Raw genomic sequence first — 19,769 nt, forward strand, 5'->3', positions numbered from 1 at the left:
GTGTTAACGGTGGACACATGTTCAGCGGATTTTGATATTTTCGTCTATATCAGGTTATGTCGTGTTCAATTCCCTACTCTTTCAGAGGCATGTGAAACTATGAAATTAGATCAGGATATTAGTCCGTAAAGAAACGAATTAAAAATACATGATGTTGTTGAAACATTTCTGAAGAACGTTTTCAAACCCGATAAAACTATGATCAGCGATGTATATATTACATATACGTAATATATACGTCTCTGCTATAATCTATCTAAATCAATATATATCCAATACACGTATACACGTACAGAGTAATTATGCACTACATCATCTTAAAATCAAAAACAAATCATCATACACAATTAATCCGATTTTAATTAATTTTTGTTTTCGGAAATTAATAACATGAAATAAATACAAGTGTATAACGAAATCCATCGCTTGCAAATAGTTTTCGTACCAGTATTGTCTATGGCATGAGCCGATTTAAAAGTATATGATGTTGTCGAATTTATTTTCACTCTAACGGTTTCAAAGTGAAAATGTAGTTATCTGTTTTAAATTAAAGTTTAATAATATTTGAAAACACACTATGAAATAAATAAATGAATATAAATAGACAACATTTGATACAGCGCCATATCTAGCTAGAATTAGCCACTCTAAAGCGCTTTACAGTACATAGAAATACAATTTATACAATCAATAGAATTAGCATATACATTAATCAATATACAATTTGAAATCCGCAGGAGCTGCTTTATCAGGCGCTAACCACTAGTCCATATGCCATCTGGCTAATATCTCCCTATATGTGTAAGCCTGCGTACGTGTGTTCTGGAGATATATTGTGTTCTGTTTGTAGTGGGACCGTGCTTCCAACGGTATCATTTATAGTGCCACCTCACTTAATGTAACAGCAGATACCACAACATCCACCCCAGACCAGAGACGTATAAAGTGTTATATACGTCTCTGCCCAGACCATTGTTAAGAGGAGAAGGATCAGGGGCGCATATTTTACACATCCCTAAAATAACGCCGCTCACTTAATCTTAACGTTTTAAGGTCAATTTGTAAGTAGACTGTAGACTGAGACACACTTGGACGACAAAGTATCTCCTTACGAACTACATATAGCCGGTTTTCATGAACCCTTTCGACAAGACAGAAACTTTGCGGGGATGGTTTATTAGTCTATGTTAATAATTTACTGAAAGTATGTCGCTTACAAGCTATAGAATACCCTGGTGTTGAAGTCATATGGATACAAATTACTTTGCCCAGATCAAATCTAATAATTGGTACATCTGAACTTAGAAAACATTTGAGAATCCGTGATCGACTGCATAAAATTGCCAGGGCAACACTCCAACTTTCAGACATTGACAAATTTAAAGCTCAGCGAAACAAGGTAAATAATATGAGAGAAAAAAAGCCCGACTCCTTTTTTACGAAAATGTACATGGACTTATTGACGATTACGCTTCTTCTGATCCAAAATCTTATTGGAAACTAGTAAAAGGACTTATGAAATCCGGAGGACATTATCAAAACATTCCTTCAATGACGGACCCAGCGACAAATAGTACTTTCTCAAACGATGACGATAAAGCCCGTTTACTTAATAATTATTTTTGTAGTATAACCCGTGTTAATGATGTTAATATTCAAATTCCGATGATTGAATCCAAAACAGATAAACGTTTTGTATCTTTGCGGTTTAATCATTCAGAAATAAAAGATGTTTTAAAGCTAGGGAAAGCTTCGGGATGGGATGGGATTAGTCATCATGTGCTGAAGTATACTCCTTACTCTATCTGCAAACCACTTGAAATACTTTTTAACATGTCACTTTCTTCGTGTGTATATCCAAATAAATGGAAACTTGCAACTGTTATGCCGCTTTTCAAAAAGGGTGATCGTCGTACGCCGTGTAACTATAGGCCTATATCCCTACTATCTACAGTTGGTAAAGTGTTTGCAAACACTTGTATATTTTTTTTTTTGAAAATAGCTTGTTTTATCGATACCAGTCAGGTTGTATGCCTTGTCATTCTTCTGTTTATCAACTTATTGAAATACCATAATATTTGTATTGCTTTAGAAGAAAGAAAACATACCTGCATTATTTTGTGTGATATATGAAAAGCGTTTGATCGTGTTTGGCACAGGGGCTTGATAGCAAAGTTAAAAGCGTACGGAATTTCAGGGGAATTGTTGCATTGGCTCGAAAATTATATATACCGGCGCAAACAGAAAGTTTTAATTGGAAATTCATTTTCGGAACTATGTAATATTGACGCAGGTGTACCTCAAGGGTCAATACTAGGGCCGCTTCTCTTCTTGATATATATATAAATGATATTACTGATGTACTTGATTCGGCCTCCAGGTTATTTGCAGATGATACATCCTTACTTTATTCTGCTTTTTCATGCTATGAAATACAGACTGTTCTCAACAAGGACCTAGATCTTTAAATTAGTGCGCTTAACGTCGGTTGGTTTCTTTTAATCCTCAAAAAAACGGACGTTCTTTTTATTTCAAATGCAAACGATATTGACGATGACTTGGATTTGATGTTTGATGGGGAACATTTAAATTTTACTGACGTACATGGAATTTAGGAGTAAATTTCAAGTAATGATTCACTATATTTTGAAACGGGTTTAGAAACATTATCAGAGAGGAGAAAAAGGCTTAAAATTCGCTTTTTTTCTTTTTCTTAGAATGTAAACTTTTTAATACAGCACGAATCACGCTATTTCGAAACATAAACTCGTTGGATATATATCCAGTAAATTTATTTTTATTTTTATTTGGGAATGAAAATCTGTCCGTAGATACCAATACAGAAGTATTCAGACACGTGCAACTTTTCATCAAATCCAGCAACATATTTTAAGTAAAATATAATAATTGTAAAATATAGTTTGTATGCCTTGTTAAATGCTATCATGTAAATATCAATATGTACTGTATTAGAGGAAAATGCGTTGATAAGTTGATATAACTTGTGCCTAATCCTCTGCTCAAATTTTGGGCAATAAATATGTTTAAATCATCAATCTGTAGTTTAAATACCGAAACACATCGATCGTAGGTGTTAATTTATATGGTGTTTTCTTAGACACTATATGTTTTAGTTGCCTCTATCCGCTCTGTGTAAGGTTTCTGAACAAACTTCAGAAATATCAATTTTCATAAAATAGTTTCCTTTTCACTGTTTCAGTCTGAGCAAATGATTTCTACCTCGCTCCGCTCGGCAACATTTAAACACACATTTTGTGAATCATACCGCCGCGTATAGTTTGTTGAAAGTGAGTTAGTTTTAACATATTGTATTGCCATACAAAAGTGCAAATGGATTGAGCACGCGTTTTTTTTCGACGTTTAAATTATATATTGAAGAACTATCATGATGCATATCATATATTTACAGTACCATATAATTTAACACATACGTTGTGTTTTGGTATCTAAATTACAGTCTAGTTTACAAAATGATTTTTCTAATTGGTGTTTTTAAACGTATTTATATGAACAGAATGTTGGTATTATTGAGCGGCTTTAGTTGACATGTGTATAATAAAATAATTAGGGAGATGTAAAAAAACCTCTTCCCCTTAATATTCTTGGATTCACCATTGATACCTTCTTGGGAAAAATAAGTAATAAAAATTGCCCTAATGATTCAGAGACGTATAAAATATTGTTGGGCTTAAAATTAGCATAAAATGTGTAAAAAATACAGTTATTTTTTTCTATCTTTCCCATACCGGAAACTTCTTAAAACGATATTTTTATATTTATTTTGACCATGGAGTTATAACAGATAACTAATTTAAGTGACTACGTCCGTGTTTTGACTTACTCTTGACTCAGCCGCTAATTAAGTCTCTGATTTTTATAATACAACTTGTGACGTACTATTCGAAGTACAGATCTTTAACACTTTAAAGAAGAAAACATACCAAGTACCTCAAACTATAATTGAAAAAATGGTCAATCTATCTTCTTAGTGTTAAAATAATTTTCATATTGTTAGCGTATTAGAACTATAGAAAATATGCAAAGTAAAATACGCATGGACGATTACCCGCCAACTGACGACACAGCGTTGTGACAATTGTTTTCATTGGTTGGTGTGATACTGCAACTAAATATGTGCGCCAATCACTGCCTAGATAACGGATCGGTCTCTTCCACCATATTTCCCTCGTGTTCAGCACACTAAAAGGGTGAGACTGATTTTTTCTGATTATCACAAATACTGTCTTGTTTGTCTTAAAGCAGTCTTTCATTTAGGTTTTAAAAACTGTTTATTTTGTATGTTTCTCGTGGTCATGTGACGAATGACCCATGTTTTCATTGTTTTGCCGGAGATCGCAGTACACATAGCAATGGTGTCGTGAATGATGGATGGTGGGAGAAAAGAATGCGGCGATGATGGGCCGGCGATGATAGTGATTCGGTTCAAGCAGAATGTATATGTATGAACGAGATTAACGTTGGGCCTACTATTGGGGACCAATACAACTCTAATTGAGATATTGATAATGTGCCTGTAATCGCCAATTGATTGATGCTGCCATATCGAACACATTTGGTCGACACACGACACTAACACTGTAAATTCAGTTTCCACAGCCCCTCATGCCGCATTTTGCCAGCTTGTAAACAAATCGTTAAATGATCCCAAATTTAAGGTATCGCATATAATGCTTAGGAGAAGTGATATCCAGTTCCAATAACAAAAAAATCATTTTCACCTGGGGACATCATTTATCTCTTTATTGGAGATTTAGAATGATTGATTGTGCAATCAGCGTCAGTAAAAATGGGGTAGGAGGTTGTGGTGGGACAAAGCTAAGGTACACGTATGTGTTTTGTTGTAGGGAAGACAAGGATGGGCGAGCCATGGTGTTTTGACTTTTATGACCAGTTGCATTGTTGATTTATTGTATGGGAATGATAAATTTCATAGTCTTCTTATATAAGGAATTTTGGTGCTGGCTGTTTTGTAGATAGGATCCATGTTGTTTCACCCTAAATCCTGTTCGCACTAAGGCACATTTCTCCCTAAATCCTGTTCGCCCAGGGTCATTTGGTACAAAGTTGTTTCGCCATATAAATATCTAAGGGTGAATTGTATCGGTCCTGTTTAGTTTAGTGGGGCTGATATGGTCTAGTTTGAAGTTTTTCTATATCTCCCTTAGCTTTTTTGTTGTTATAAGATATGTTAGATTTGTACATGGTCGACCAGATCTGCACACACGATGTAGCAAGGAATTCTTTCGACAAAACATTTGCTCGTGAAAACTGTCGACTTACATTTAATTCTGTGGTGAAACATGAAAAAAGCTTTTTGAGGAATTAAAAACATTTCAATCGATATTCACAACTTTAAAATATACAACTATGTAAGGGTGAAACAACCCGTAGCGTGATCGAGATTTAGGGCGAAACAACCCAGTTCCGAATTTCAGGCATGTTACCTGAAACACGCATATCTTTTTGGCCTATTGGTCTATATGGAAGTTCTTGAGAAGATTATAAGGGTTTAAATATCCCAGAAGTATTAGCATGGGTTTTCAGAGTAACTGTTTTCTCCTGCCTATGCAAAATGGTGTGAGATGGTAGGTACTGCTGTAACATAGAGTCATTATTAAGTGAGGTATTAAAGCTGATCATACCCCAAAAGAAAATATTTTGAACTGAAATTGTTTTTATCTCTTTCCAGGTAAACTTAAAACAACATCATGGCTGATCCAGAAGGGTAAGTTTGGATTTGAAAACAACAACATTTTGCCTTTTTGATATTTGACTTACTCATACACAAAAAAGGCCGAGTCAATCAGTCTCCTGTGTTAAATTCAATGATTTGAGCTGAAGAAGTATGTAAATAAAATAGAAAAGTCAAAATTTGAGCATCTCAATCTTGTAGCATTGAGTTCAAATGATATGATTTCTGGAAAGATTTTTGTAATTTTGTTTTGACAGAAAAACAGCTGAGGTTGTAGAGGAGGCTGATGAGGTTGAGGATGTTGAAGAAGAAGAATGTGAGGGTAAGAAAAACTAGAGGAAATGTATTTAAAGGTTGTGTGAGAATGCCTTTGCTAAAATATTCTCTCAAAGTTTGGTGGAATGAGAAAACTTCTGTTCTACAAAAGAAGGTAGTATATTACTAGTATTAATATCTATTCAGGTGCATCTATTTTTGTACTACTGAAATTAAAGTTTTGATTATGAGAGAATGCTCTTGCAATCTGTATTGTTAGCCTAGTTTTGATATTTCCAAGCGGTTTAATACCCTTATATGAAAAGCAAATGGCTTCCTGTTGTGCCAGTTTTCGATTTCTTCTATGATCAAATACTCAGAAAAAGTAACATTTCATAAATGTTCTAGCAACACCAAGAGCACCACATCATCTTGAAAATATCGTAATTATAATAAAGTAGAAAGATTGGGATATATTAGACATGTAATTTTGTATAACGTTCATGGTTGTACAATAAAATTTCCCTTGTGCCAAGAGGTTTTTGTTTTTCTGAAAGAAGTCACTCTCCCTAGTCAAGCAGGGCTAGAAACTGATTTTAAAAACTACTTTTTCGGTCAGGCTAGTAGTTCTTAGAACCACTAGTCTAGCTGGAGATTTTACTAGTCTCGGACTAGTGGGCTTTCCCTTATTGTCGAGCCCTGTAGTGGTTTTCAAAATTTGAACCCGAGTCCTGATTTATGCAGTTAATTTGTTCTTGATCAAAATGAATAAAGATCAAAATTAACTGATCAAGGGATTCTAGTTGCAAAGTTGTAACAAAAGCATATTGTTAGGAAGATAAAATTGTGCCGATGCAGATCATAAATGTCAATGTTTTCAAATTCTCATCACTGTTATAGAGATCCAAAATGTCTCGCCTCCTGGACTGGTAGGTCTACTGAAGAGTCCACAGGTTCTGGCTGCTGTACAGGAAAGACTGGATTATCTTCAAGGTGCACCATCAGGCTACATACAAAGGTAATATGTCAAAAAATACTGACACCGTTATTTGCATTTCACTAAAATTCACTAAATTAAGCCAAAAAAAATAAATTAGGGGATAGATATAATTTTTTGCTTTAAAAAGCAATCTAGGTGTGCTTCCACTTAAATGGGGAAGCAGAATCATCAGTATTTGTGTTGCCTGCATTGGAGGTTGCAAAGTTGGCATGCAGGACATTTCCAATGGGGGCAGCTGTGTATATTTTTTTACAATATTAGCTCTGTTTATTTAAAAGTCATTAGACCAATCAAATTTGGACCATATTTGCTTCTTGGCCTTTTCATTCCATCCTATGCATCATGAAGATACAGTAAGGGCTATTTCAGAATTTGTTGAATGGGAGAGGTGAGAGGCACCTATTAACATATAAATGGGGGTGGGGTTAANTTTGGCTATATTGCTTTAAGCGACTTCTTCTCTGGAATTAAGAAGTCGATGTCAACCATATTTAATTGAAGCATCCCTAGGTGTCAGGGATTCAAAATTGTACAAATGATGGAGCTGACCCCCCAGGGGGCTGAGAGGCAGGGCAAAAAGGGGTCAATTTGGCTATATTGCTTTAAGCGACTTCTTCTCTGGAACTAAGAAGTGGTTATCAACTATATTTGACTGGAAGCATCCCTAGGTGGTGGGGATTCAAAATTGTGCAAATGATATGGCTGACCCTCCAGGGGGCTGAGGGGCGGGGCAAAAAGGGGGCAATTTGGCTATATTGCTACAAACGACTTCTTCTGTAGAACTAGGTCATGAATATCAACCATATTTGACTGGAAGCATCCCTAGGTGGTGGGGATTCAAAATTGTACAAATGGTTGGGCCGACCCCCCCAGGGGACTGAGGGGCGGGGCCAAAAGTGGGCAATTCGTCTATATTGCTAAAAACGGACTTTTTCTCGAGAACTATGCAATGGATATCAATCATATTTGATTGGAAGCATTCATGGGAGGTGAGAATTACAAATTTTACAAATGTTGGGGCTGAGGGGCGGTACCAAAAGGGTTATTTGGCTGTATTGGTTTACGCTACTTTTCTGGAACTAAGCAATGGATATCAACCATATTCGACTGGTAGCATCCCTATGTGGTTGAGATTCAAAATCGACAAATGGACAGACTGACCCTCCGGCCTAAGGGATGGGGCCAAAATTAGTTACTAACTTGGAGACAGTTGAGATCCCAACCGTATAACCAAATGTACAATTACTGAGTATAAAGAAATGAATGCACTTATGCTTCCAGGATGGCTCCTTGGTCTGCCCCACCCTTTGAGACTTTACCACTGGGTCATAACTTTGAAACGGTTTAGATTCCAACCCCAAAACTATATATACAATTGCTAGGCATAAAGAGAAGTCATGATATTAGAATATTGACCCCTGGGTCTGCCCCACTCTTGCAGACTTAAGTTAACCCCTGGGTCATAATTTAGAATTGGTTTAGATCCAAACCCCAAAACTATATATACAGTTGCTAGGCATATAGAGAAGAACCAGTCATGATATTAGAATATTGACCCCTAGGTCTGCCCCACCCTTGCAGACTTAAGTTTACCCCTGGGTCAAAACTTTGAAACCGTTGATATCCCCACCCAAAAACTAGAAATACAAATGCTGGGCATAAAGAGACGAATGCAGTCATGGTATCAGAATTGACCCTGGGATCTGGAAACAGTTGAGTTATCAACCCGATAACCATACATAAAATTGCTGAGCATGAAAAATCTTATACAGATATGCTACAAGGATTGGCCTTGGGGTCTGGCCCTTTCCCTGGGATCTTGTATGGAGAACATTTTGCCATGATTGCTTAGATATCCAGGTGAACTATACAGGCCCTCTGGGCCTCTTGTATTGAATCTCTCTTAAGAGTTTTAGGGTAATGAGGTATCTGAAAAATTGCCTCCAACCCGACCATACGGTTAGTTGTGGAACGGCCCTAAGTTTAGAGTTTTGGACTGATTCTTAGATCAATCGCTGTAACTGTCAAGGCAGGGACAGACAAGTCATTCTTGTTATAGTACGTCCTAGTCACGGTGACTTTAATTGGTCCTTATCACGGTGACTTTAATTGGTCCTTATCACAGTGACTTTAATTGGTCCTAGTCACGATGACTTTAATTGGTCCTTATCACAGTGACTTTAATTGGTCCTAATCACGTTGACTTTAATTGGTCCTATCACAGTGACTTTACTTGGTCCTTATCACATTGACTTTAATTGGTCCTAATCACGGTGACTTTAATTGGTCCTTATCACAGTGACTTTAATTGGTCCTAATCACGGTGACTTTAAATGGTCCTAATCACAGTGACTTTAATTGGTCCTAACCACGGTGACCTTGTTTCTTTGAGAATCAAGGATAGAAGTTGTGGCACAGTAGTCAGGACTTCTGTTTTGACATTAAATTGATAAATATGAGATTGGAAACTTAGTTGGTTTGGTTTTGTCAAAGGTGAAGTTTTAGAAAACATAATTTGTTTGAGAAATTGCGTAGGTTATACTTCAGAATTAACTTCTGAAATGATTATCACAAGTAAGATATTTCGTTTCTCCGAAAGAAAAATGAAAACATTGTGATGCAATGGCACAAGAAGTTATTTCACTCCCTGAGCTTTATCAACGAGTTTAACAAGAGAACAAGGTTGAAACAGTCATCAGGTAACCATAGTATGATTATTTTGTTAAATTTCAGTTTACCCAAATCTGTTAAGCGTAGAATCAAAGCCTTGAAAAAGCTGCAGTTTGAAGCAGCCAAGATAGAGGCCGAGTTCTACAAGGAGGTGCATGACCTGGAATGCAAATATGCATCATTGTACACCCCTCTCTTTGACAAGGTAAGAAAAAGTAAAGTCAAAATGATTGAGAGTTTGTCATATTTCAGGAGAGAATTTTCTATCAAGATCAGTCATTCAATGTTCAAAAATGAAGCTTTCTCATTCATAAATAAAAGGGTTTTTAAAAATATAAAGAGACAAGTAAAAGTGGGTTTTTTTAATGCAAAGAAATCAGTAAATCTCATTGAAAAAAAAGAGTTGGGTAACAATATCCGAAATCTTTGTACTTTCTGTTTACAGAGGAAAGATGTTGTGACGGCAGCAAAGGAACCAACTGATGAGGAATGTGACTGGCCCAGTGACGACGAAAAAGAAGAGAAAGATGATGTAAAATTAGCTGTTAGTTCCTCACTACACTTGGGCCATGTTGTGTTGACTGTATGGTCCTTGTAATGAGTGAAATATATGTCAAAAACAGCACAGTGCAATTCTTACCATATCGGTCCCATTCTGACTTTCAACCCAATGTTGTCAATAAAACCTAGCACCTGATCTTAATATTTCACAATTTTGTACTTTGCTTTTATCAGTTATATATTGTACTGTGAGAGTTCTTTGAATTTTTATATGAATTGTCTCTTTTTTCTAAAATACCCACCTATATAGCTATATAATTTGAAATGGTATTGACAACACTGCAATCTTCTAATCCTAAGTAATTAGGTTGGGGTTTATTCATTTCTAAATTCCATTAAAATAAAAATTTATCGGGGGGAAATGATCCCTCCATTATCTTGCACCATAAGTATACGATACGAATTTTCTTTATGAATTGGCATTACCACAAATAATCACCAAAACTATGTCGAAGAGATGCTGTGTTATCGTAATATCATTGGAAGGTGTTTTTTCCAATCCTTTGCTTGGAGCCAAACTTTATAAATTGCTATATGTGAATTTGAAAATACTAGCTCTGCCAGTGAGTGACCCTGCATATCCCCATAACGTAAAGATTGCACTGTGATCAATGAACTTGAGAAGACTTGAGTTAAGCCTTTGAAGTAAATATTTTCTTTTTGGATAATTTCAATGTTCTCTCTTTGTCTTAAATAATGTATTTCATTACATCAGATAAATGTTGTCAAAAATTGTCCTTTTTTGTTCACTTGACAAAATGAGCCTTGGGAAAAGGGGGAAAAAAGTAAATGAAAATGTATGGTTATAAATTGTTTTGTAGTACATCATAATACAGTTATCTTATTTTTTGTACGTGATATTTTGCGAGGAACAACTCCTTCATGTCAGTGTTTTTACTTTGTGATCATTAAAATGAACCGGAAATCTTGGATTTTTAACACTGGTTAGTCGGGTCACTGTTGAGTCTTCAGTTGACCTCTGCTACAAACCTGTTGTATTTGTGTTGTCGAAACTGAATGTATATAAAACATTGATATTTTCTCTTCCTCAGGAGGATGTAAAGAACAAGGTCAAAATAGATGACGCTGAAAAGACAGAGGAGAAAAAAGACAGTGAGTTCTCTTTTACATATGCTTTCAGTAAAAGCTTTCTGTTCTTATTTGTATATTTATTGTTTGCATATTTAACACCTTGTTAGTCTGTATAAGGGAATGTTTTCTGAAGTTTAACCCCTTCACCACTGTAGACCATAATGGACTCATCCATTTAAATGTATGGTAGAGTCTGTTAAGTTACCTAGGGGTGAAAATGCATAATTCTATAAAAATTCATCAAGAAAAATAATGAGAGTAAGTGCATTGGATAGCAAAATAATTGTGTTCATTTTTATATTGTGAAAAGTTACGATTGATATGATAACTTTCAGTTTACGACAAAACTTAGATAAATTGAACTTCTAGTATAGAAACAAATTGAAACATGTCAAAAGGGCTATACACTTCATGTTTAGAGACCAGTCTACAGGCATGTCTTGACAAATTTTACTTTTTTTTTTTTTTGTCATAGTAAATATTTAACTTTTTCATAAGCATTGACAAAAAATCTGTTTGCTCTTGGCTATAGGAATTGAACATCCATGATTAAGAAAGCTATTACTTGGATTGGACTATGCGTCTATCCCAGTTTTTTCGAAGCATATCAATAATGTTGTTTGGGGTATAATTTCCACATAATCTAACGAAATAAGACGAAGGTTGTTTTGAGAGATATCTTGGAAAAGAAAGTTAAGAGAGAAAGTGAGAGAGCAGGGATCTATCTAGACTTGATTCACGAACGTTTATGGGTAGTTTCCCTACAGAAGAAAATTCCCCCTTTGTGCTTCAAAATTCCCAAGTGAGAGAGCAGGGATCAATCTAGACTTGATTCACGAACGTTTATGGGTAGTTTCCCTACGGAAGAAAATTTCCCCTTTGTGCTTCAAAATTCCCATATTTCAACAAGAGAATAGCCGTTTTTTCTTCAAAATATTTCCCCTATATATGTTTTCTTTAAAGTTCAACAGTTAAAATGCATAATACATGTACTGCATATATGCATTTTCTATACATAATTTAAACAAAAATTCTATGATTTTAAGCTTAATTATTTTTTATAAATTGAAATAGACCGAACACATGTATGTCGGACAAAACATTTATCTTTTACCTTCATGACCCGAGAACCTTATATCAAATTTTATTTTCCCCCAAATCTGAAAAAGGGTGATTTCCCCTAAAACCTAGATTGATCCCTGGAGATTAATGGAATGGGTTCCAGTGGGAGCAGCAGATTAATTTTTGTTTCTTCATTATTCCCTAAGGGCTATTCTATAATAACTAATTGTATGGGGAAGCTGGTAGACACCTGTATTAACTCATTCACCCCTGAAACTTTATTATGAACTAGTCCAACCATTGAATTGGAAGAGTTCAAATGTGTCTTCAGGGGTGAATGAGTTAATATATTATGGGTGGTGGGTGTAAAACCAGACCTGCCTACCATTCCTGATATTGAATTTCTTTCAATATTTGATGGTTGGTGGGGTCTATGATAAGTGCTCCCACACAGTTATTTCTGGAACAAGCTTAAGCAGGAAGCTAAGAAGAAACAATTGTATTACAAATATGGAAAACCACGATCTCCGTTTGATCTTTGACTTTGACCTCAGTAACCAAAATCTAGGTTTGTTTCAGTGAGCTTTGAGTGAATCATGGGAGATGTGGTGAAAAATAAGTTCTTGCTGCTTCCTTCTCTAAATTATTATATGGAATAGCCTCAAAATCCTTCAAAAACAAATATATTAATGTGAACTTGTAATTTGCAGATGAAGGTGCCGACGTCAAAGGAATCCCTGGTTTCTGGTTAACAGTGTTCAAAAATGTAGAGATGCTTTCTGAAATGATACAGGTAGGTTCTTGGTTTATCATTGCAGTAAATGGTTGTTAATCCTTAGTTTCGTTTCTTTACTCTCTGCCTGCGGTAATTGTTGCAATGCAAACTACTTTCCTTTAGCTCACTGCTGGAAGTAGCTATAACCAACAAGTTAATTATAAGATTATGTTGTTTTCTAAAAATTAACTCATACATCATGTGCTTTGTTTCTGACATTAGAATCAGAGATAGAATTCAATTTTACACACGTGGCATTGAAAATCATTGTTTAAGCAGGATTTCTTTTTTCTGAATTTTAAAGAGTTTTTGATAGTGGCATGTAAAACCTTTCAGACAGATTTATTTTGAGAATATAAACTTACCAAGTTGCCAAAGAATATAATCTTATTAAGTTGTCAAGTTTTAATGAATGATTTTAAATTTAAAGCAATCTCTTGGATGAAAAGGATGTTACCAAATCTGAACCTTTTAGAATATTGGTGTAGCTCAGTGCAAGGGGAGATAATAGGTTACCCAGTTAACATAAATATAATGATTGAAACATATGTACACAATCTTGTTTGCCAACTTTTGATTTTAAATAGCTGAATAGTGGAGAAATTCTAGCTTACAATTAGAGGAAAACATCATGCAACATTTGTTACTTTTCAACTGTGTGTAATGTATGTTGAATATAATAATGATAATGTGAGGTTCTTATAAACCGCTTCATCACATCCTAGTTCGTATTTTGTCTCAAAGCGGTTCACAAATTGTTATCCGTGGTTTATGTGTGGAAAAAAAATAGAATTTCATATTATAATCTAAGGCCAAATAAAATTAATTGGTTCTCAGGCCAAATTTTTTCATAAGAGGTGCGGCAGGGTGGTAAATAAAAACTTCATTTTACGTGGCAAAAACAAGACGAGTTTTTTTTTGTTTTTTTTTATTGTGTTGTTTGTAAATAGTTCATTGTGGGCATTACCTTGTCTTTTTATAGTTGTGTAGAGACCCATCATACAGCAAGCCTCCGAAAATCCCCCCACGATGTTCCAGACGAGAATCGCAAACATTTTAACGTTTGCCTGTATCTCAATCCTTCTCTTCATTCAAACGTTTTCGAGACTAGGGTGACTTAACGAGTGAAAACAACATGTGGATCAATTCTCCTGATATTTTTAAAGACGGCGGCTGGGGCATTCACGATTTTTTTATTTATTAATTTCACGATAAAATCAGCAATGCAGTGCCCTAAAATGAAATGCACGCGGGCCTGAGAACCAAGAAATCTTTTTTTTTTTGCCTAAGTTAATTAAGGTTTCAAGGGAGAATGATCTGGCCATAAGAGTGATCGAAATGCAAATGAAGAGATGACTAGACAATGTCTTATTTTGAGTCTCGGACCCTTTAACCTAGTTCACATATTTCGGCCCATTAAATGGGCCATCATCAGATTTACTCTGATAAATTGCAGTATTCAAGATATTACCTTTTGCACTTATCTGTCTGGCATTGGACAGTTCTTCACTTGCTGGCAGATCATATCTACTTGTTGTGGCCCATTAGATCTGGGATATTCTTGTCCTGTACCACTGAAATAATCATGTTTCGGTCACATTACAAATATCAAGGTAACGGTTTTTATTTCATTTTCAACAGGATCATGATGAGCCTATACTCAACTGTCTACAGGATGTAAAGGTTAAATTTTCTGAAGTAGAATCAAGTATGGTGAGTAACATAAAAAGATATCCAAATCGAAATTTGGAAATGGTTCATGTTATTAGCAGGGATTTATAAGAAAAACAATTTTGTGATATTTGATCAGCATTATCACTCTGAAAAGTAGCATGATTTCAAAATTTCTCGATTGTATGTATGGAAATTCCCAGTCTTGTATAGGTTTTGTTTTGAACCATTATACCTGTGAAAAATCAATTACATTTTCTTGTTAAACAGGGGTGCTCATTGTGTTTTGAAAATAAAGAATTTTGCATTTCCATTTCCGAAGTTGAAAGGCCCAAGGTCCTATTCGCATAAGAATATCAGTTTCATCTTCAACAAGTTTCATATTTAATTATACATAAAGTGTTAAAATTCCTAAATATATATTTTGATTAATTGCTCTGTCTTGTTAAATTGTGTTTAATATTTTATCTATTTTGAATCATATTTTATATAAATAGACATTTAAATGTGCACTCTTGTCAAAATTGTCCGGAACTTGCTCTGAATTAAATTGCCTACATCATGTGATGAAACCTGTCTAAAGTGGGGCATTTGGCAATTGCTGAATTTCGCCATGAGTGTTCCAACTATCAATGATGATGTGTTCTCTTTTTCTTCTTGCAGGGCTTTATTCTGGAATTTATTTTCGAAACAAATGACTTTTTCTCAAACACTGTTTTAACTAAAAACTATACAATGAAATCAGAGCCAGATGAATCGGACCCATTCTCTTTTGAGGGCCCCGAAATTGTGAAATGTGAAGGGTAAGTAAATTTGTTTAAAATTTCATAGTGCATAAAAAAAACGATATTATTGCTACGCTTGATCTGGAATAGTACCTTCATACACTCATGAGGAAAACTAAATTACTATTGGTGTTTAAAAATGGGAAGTTTGTAATTTTTGGTAAAATAATATTTTGTACGAGATTGTTTGCTCAGCAAGTAATTGAATACTGTTAGTGCATTTCTTCCATTTTGGAGTGACTGTACAAGTTGGAAAGATTTTTCTGTGCAATGGAAATATGGGGTATGTTAAATCTTGTAGACAGATTTGTTTTTCGTCAAAAATGTTCAGGATAAAAGTTGATATTTTCGAAATGGTGGAAGTCCAAATGCATTTTCATGGTTCCTGATGAGCTTATTCTGGTAGTTAGAATGAGAGATAAATACTCTTTGATGTCTGCAGGTGTAGGAAAGAGAAATTCCACCATCTCGATTTTTGAATTCAGCAAAACCCTTGTCAAAGCCTCAGGTTTTACCAAATTTGAAAATCCCTCTGGTAGAATATTCCTCTCCTACGACCCTGGGCATCAAGAGTCTTGTAAGACTTGTCTCCCCTTTATCGGTATTCTTTCACCAAGACTGGAACTTTGACACAAGTTTATATTGAATTTCAATATTAATTTATAGTACATGGTTCAAATTTAGATAAATTTATGTACATATGGCCTGAAACATAGCAGTTTTATTTTGACATCTTTGGTTTGGGTATATTTTTAAATGGAATAATCCTGATGGTCTGTGGAAATTTGCATCTTTTCAGTACCCAAAAAGGTTTGCGAAAAACATGGGAAAGACACTGCCAGGACTACTAAGATATGAAATATTCAGTTCCTTTGATTTCACTAGCATGGGTCTTCTTTTTATTTCAGATGTCAAATAGATTGGAAAAAAGGCAAAAATGTAACGGTGAAAACCATAAAAAAGAAACAAAAGCACAAAGGACGTGGTACAACACGGACAGTCACAAAAACAGTACAGAACGATTCATTCTTCAACTTCTTTTCACCTCCAACAGGTTTGTATTATGATCATGAGGGAAACCCTTTTCTGTATTTAGTAGAACTAAGAACACTATGGACATAGCCTATTTGGCTTTCTATGTTTTGGAGATGTCTTGTTCACCATTACAGGGGTAAAGGTTGTCATGCGGGTTATAAGGTTTAAAAAATTAATAAGTTATATTACAAGCTTGTTATTAAAATACAAGTTGAGTTTTAAACAATTACAATTTTAAGTTGTTTTAGATATGAAAAATCCAATCATAAGTCCTGCATTTCAGTTTTCAGCAGAAAGTTGATAATGCTTATATCAATAATACACATCTTGTATCTTATAAAGGGACCAAATAAGGAAATAATAAAAGTTAATGCCATAATTAAAGCTTACAATTATCAATACCAATGAGACTTTTACATTGTATAATATTTTCTGTTTCAGTACCAGAAGGAGAGGAAGAAGATATGGTCAGTGTTAACATAACAATTATTGTTCTTTTTGTTCATACTAAAGATAATATTACTCTGCAAGCAGTCTTGTTCTAGGAATGGTTCTGTTCTGAGTTTATAGGGGAACACCGAGTGGGCCAAACTAGATCTGCAACAGTTAAGTAAAATAGAGAACAATTGGACAGGTAGCACTAGTCACATGATCATTTAAATCACTTAAAATAAAAGGTTTGAACAGAAAGGATAAATATTTTAAGGAATAGGCCTGAATTTCGGCCCCCAAAAAAGCCCGGTGATGTATGCCATCTTGAAACTCGTGCAAGCATTATTTATAACGCCACGTAAATATCCTATCAATTATTTATCTATGGCATGTTGATATCTATACACTAGGGCCACTTTCTTTAATGGTGATCCAAACGATTGGACCATAGTTTGTTTAAGAAATAAGGTTGCACCTTCTAATCTGTTGCTAGGCGACCTTGCAAAGCCTGCATAAAGATTTGCATGTCTGCCAGTTGTTCCGCATAAATGAACAGGCCCTTGGTAATTTTGTAGCGTCGGTGAAGCTTTTACAAACAAGTATGCTAGGTGTAGACAAATGATCCTTCATTTGACAAGGAACAAAATGGATTTTCCTTCCTTGTATTTTCTATGTGACATGTTGTCGCCTTGAAGGTGGTAGCTACATTCAGCTCACCATGCAGTGCTGATGATATGTAGTGAATGTTTTTATGTGATATCTACAAAATGAGTGGAATATTAAAAAAGATTTTATTTTTCTTTGATAAGGGATTTGGAAAATACAGTTAGGATAGAAATGCATATATGATCTATTAAATGATAAATTTTCTTAATAGATTGTTATAAAAAAAATCCAGAAAAGTATTTAACCTAAATATAAATTAAATATGGAAACTCTTTCAGGATGAAGATCTGGAGGCCCTGTTAGCAGCAGACTTTGAGATTGGTCACTTTATACGGGACAGAATCGTGCCACGGGCTGTGTTATATTTCACAGGGGAAGCATTAGAGAATGATGATGATGTGAGTATTAGGGTTTTGCATGAGATAAAATTTTATTTCAAATATAGATACATTGTGAATATTGATTCACCTTAAATTTCATTTTTTCCATGCATGCAGAACAAAATGTATTGAAACAAATTTTTGTAAAGTTTAAACGTCTTTGATCTAATATTATCGCATTAAGGAGTGGACAAAAAACAATCGGTGACATTACTTTGAAAAAAATGCAACTTCTTTTATGTGCAGTGGGACCTTGTAACATCAGAAGTATGTCGTTTTCCTTCAAGGGCATATTCCAAAAATTATTTGTGTGTGGAGGGCTTATATTTAGAAGAAACTGCCAGAGATCCCTTCACCCATTAAATATTTGAAAATGAAGCAATATCGGAATGAATTGCTGTATTCTTTACTTCCAATCCAGTTGGGTCTGTAGACATAGTTCTGATAAAACTGCCCTTCAATCCTCCGGTCCCCATACAACTAATTGCGGGATTGCTCTTGCAGAACATGTTGGTTGATCTCTCAGATGAAGTTGGAGGGAAGGGAGCATGGCTTTGATGCTTAGTGTAGCCTTTTGATTTTTTGTATTGTTTGTAGATTAGTGAGTTCTGTTGTAAAACATGACCTGAAAAGGGTAGCGTTCTGAGAAAGAAAAAAACCCACAAATTGTTAAACCTGTTGTTATATAAAAGTACTTAAACCCGTAAACTTGCTGAATTCTAACAAAAAATGTCTGAAATTCCCTGACAACAATTCAGTGTCATTACCCTGGAGTCTTCATTTCTTTAACAGATTTTGGTCTAACTCTGAAGAGTCAAATATGAGAATAGTTCTAAGCTTAAGGTTGGCATCACTAACAGTTTTCGTTCTTAACTGATTTTGATGAAATTTGATACATACACATGTGTAGCTATTCATATAGTCAAACAATAACACAACTTCCTAGGGAGCATAGGGGCATTCATTTCCAGAGAGAATTTCTATTCTTATGAAAATATCTCAAATATTGCATTTTTAGGTCACCTGAGACAAAGTCTCAAGTGACCTATTGCGATCGCCTTTTGTCCGTCGTGCGTCCGTAAACAATTTACATTTTCGTCTTCTCCAAAACCCCTAAACCAATTTCAATGAAATTTTGCAGAAACCTTCCATGGCCAAAGGTCAACTAAAATTGTGAATTATATGGTCCCCAGCCCCCAGGGGCCTGAGGGGCGGGGCCAAAAAGGGTTGAATTGACTGAAATTTCAAAAATCTTCTTCTCAAGCCCCAGATATGGTAGAATCAAATACTCTTCATAGATGGAAGGGTCTTAAGGTGCTTTACCAAATTTGTGAATTTGATGACCCTGGGGTCTCACGTTTCCCCCTGGGGTGGGGGTTAACTTTACTATAGTTTACATAGGGAAATCACATTTTAGACTAACATTTGTTTAATTGCCATTGGAAGTAATTCAATTTGAGTTAGCATTATCAGTATTGGATAGCAGTTTGATGGTATGCACATATTAGCCCTGACTGACCCCCCGGGGCTGATGGGTGGGGCCAAAAAGGGTTGAATTGACTGAAATTTCAAACATCTTCTTCTCAAGACCCAGATATGGTAGAATCAAATACTCTTCATAGATGGAAGGGTCTTAAGGTGCTTTACCAAA

General features: G+C 35.1%; 1 protein-coding gene across 5 annotated transcripts in view; it reads left to right on the top strand.

Annotated features, from left to right (window-relative positions):
- Window positions 1-4,164: 4,164 nt before the first annotated feature.
- Window positions 4,165-19,769, top strand: part of LOC110447859 (nucleosome assembly protein 1-like 1) — a 24,591-nt gene continuing 8,986 nt past the window's right edge. For 2 of the 5 annotated variants that reach the window (XR_002462645.1, XM_021493809.1), the window contains exons 1-13: window positions 4,165-4,229; window positions 5,732-5,767; window positions 5,992-6,056; window positions 6,890-7,007; window positions 9,723-9,864; window positions 10,105-10,203; window positions 11,273-11,333; window positions 13,085-13,167; window positions 14,791-14,862; window positions 15,484-15,623; window positions 16,514-16,659; window positions 17,082-17,107; window positions 18,017-18,136. Coding sequence is in view for 4 of the 5 variants with exons in the window: in XM_021493809.1 (XP_021349484.1) it covers window positions 5,751-5,767; window positions 5,992-6,056; window positions 6,890-7,007; window positions 9,723-9,864; window positions 10,105-10,203; window positions 11,273-11,333; window positions 13,085-13,167; window positions 14,791-14,862; window positions 15,484-15,623; window positions 16,514-16,659; window positions 17,082-17,107; window positions 18,017-18,136 (1,089 nt within the window). In the remaining variant the exon portion in view is untranslated. Of the gene's footprint in view, window positions 4,230-4,400; window positions 4,482-5,731; window positions 5,768-5,991; window positions 6,057-6,889; window positions 7,008-9,722; window positions 9,865-10,104; window positions 10,204-11,272; window positions 11,334-13,084; window positions 13,168-14,790; window positions 14,863-15,483; window positions 15,624-16,513; window positions 16,660-17,081; window positions 17,108-18,016; window positions 18,137-18,910; window positions 18,938-19,769 lie in introns of those variants that run through there. The other 3 variants (XM_021493812.1, XM_021493811.1, XM_021493810.1) reach the window with 3 other exon arrangements.

The sequence above is a fragment of the Mizuhopecten yessoensis genome, unplaced genomic scaffold, assembly GCF_002113885.1.
Source record: "Mizuhopecten yessoensis strain PY_sf001 unplaced genomic scaffold, ASM211388v2 scaffold3627, whole genome shotgun sequence".
In the NCBI taxonomy this organism is placed as follows: Eukaryota; Metazoa; Mollusca; class Bivalvia; order Pectinida; family Pectinidae; genus Mizuhopecten; species Mizuhopecten yessoensis.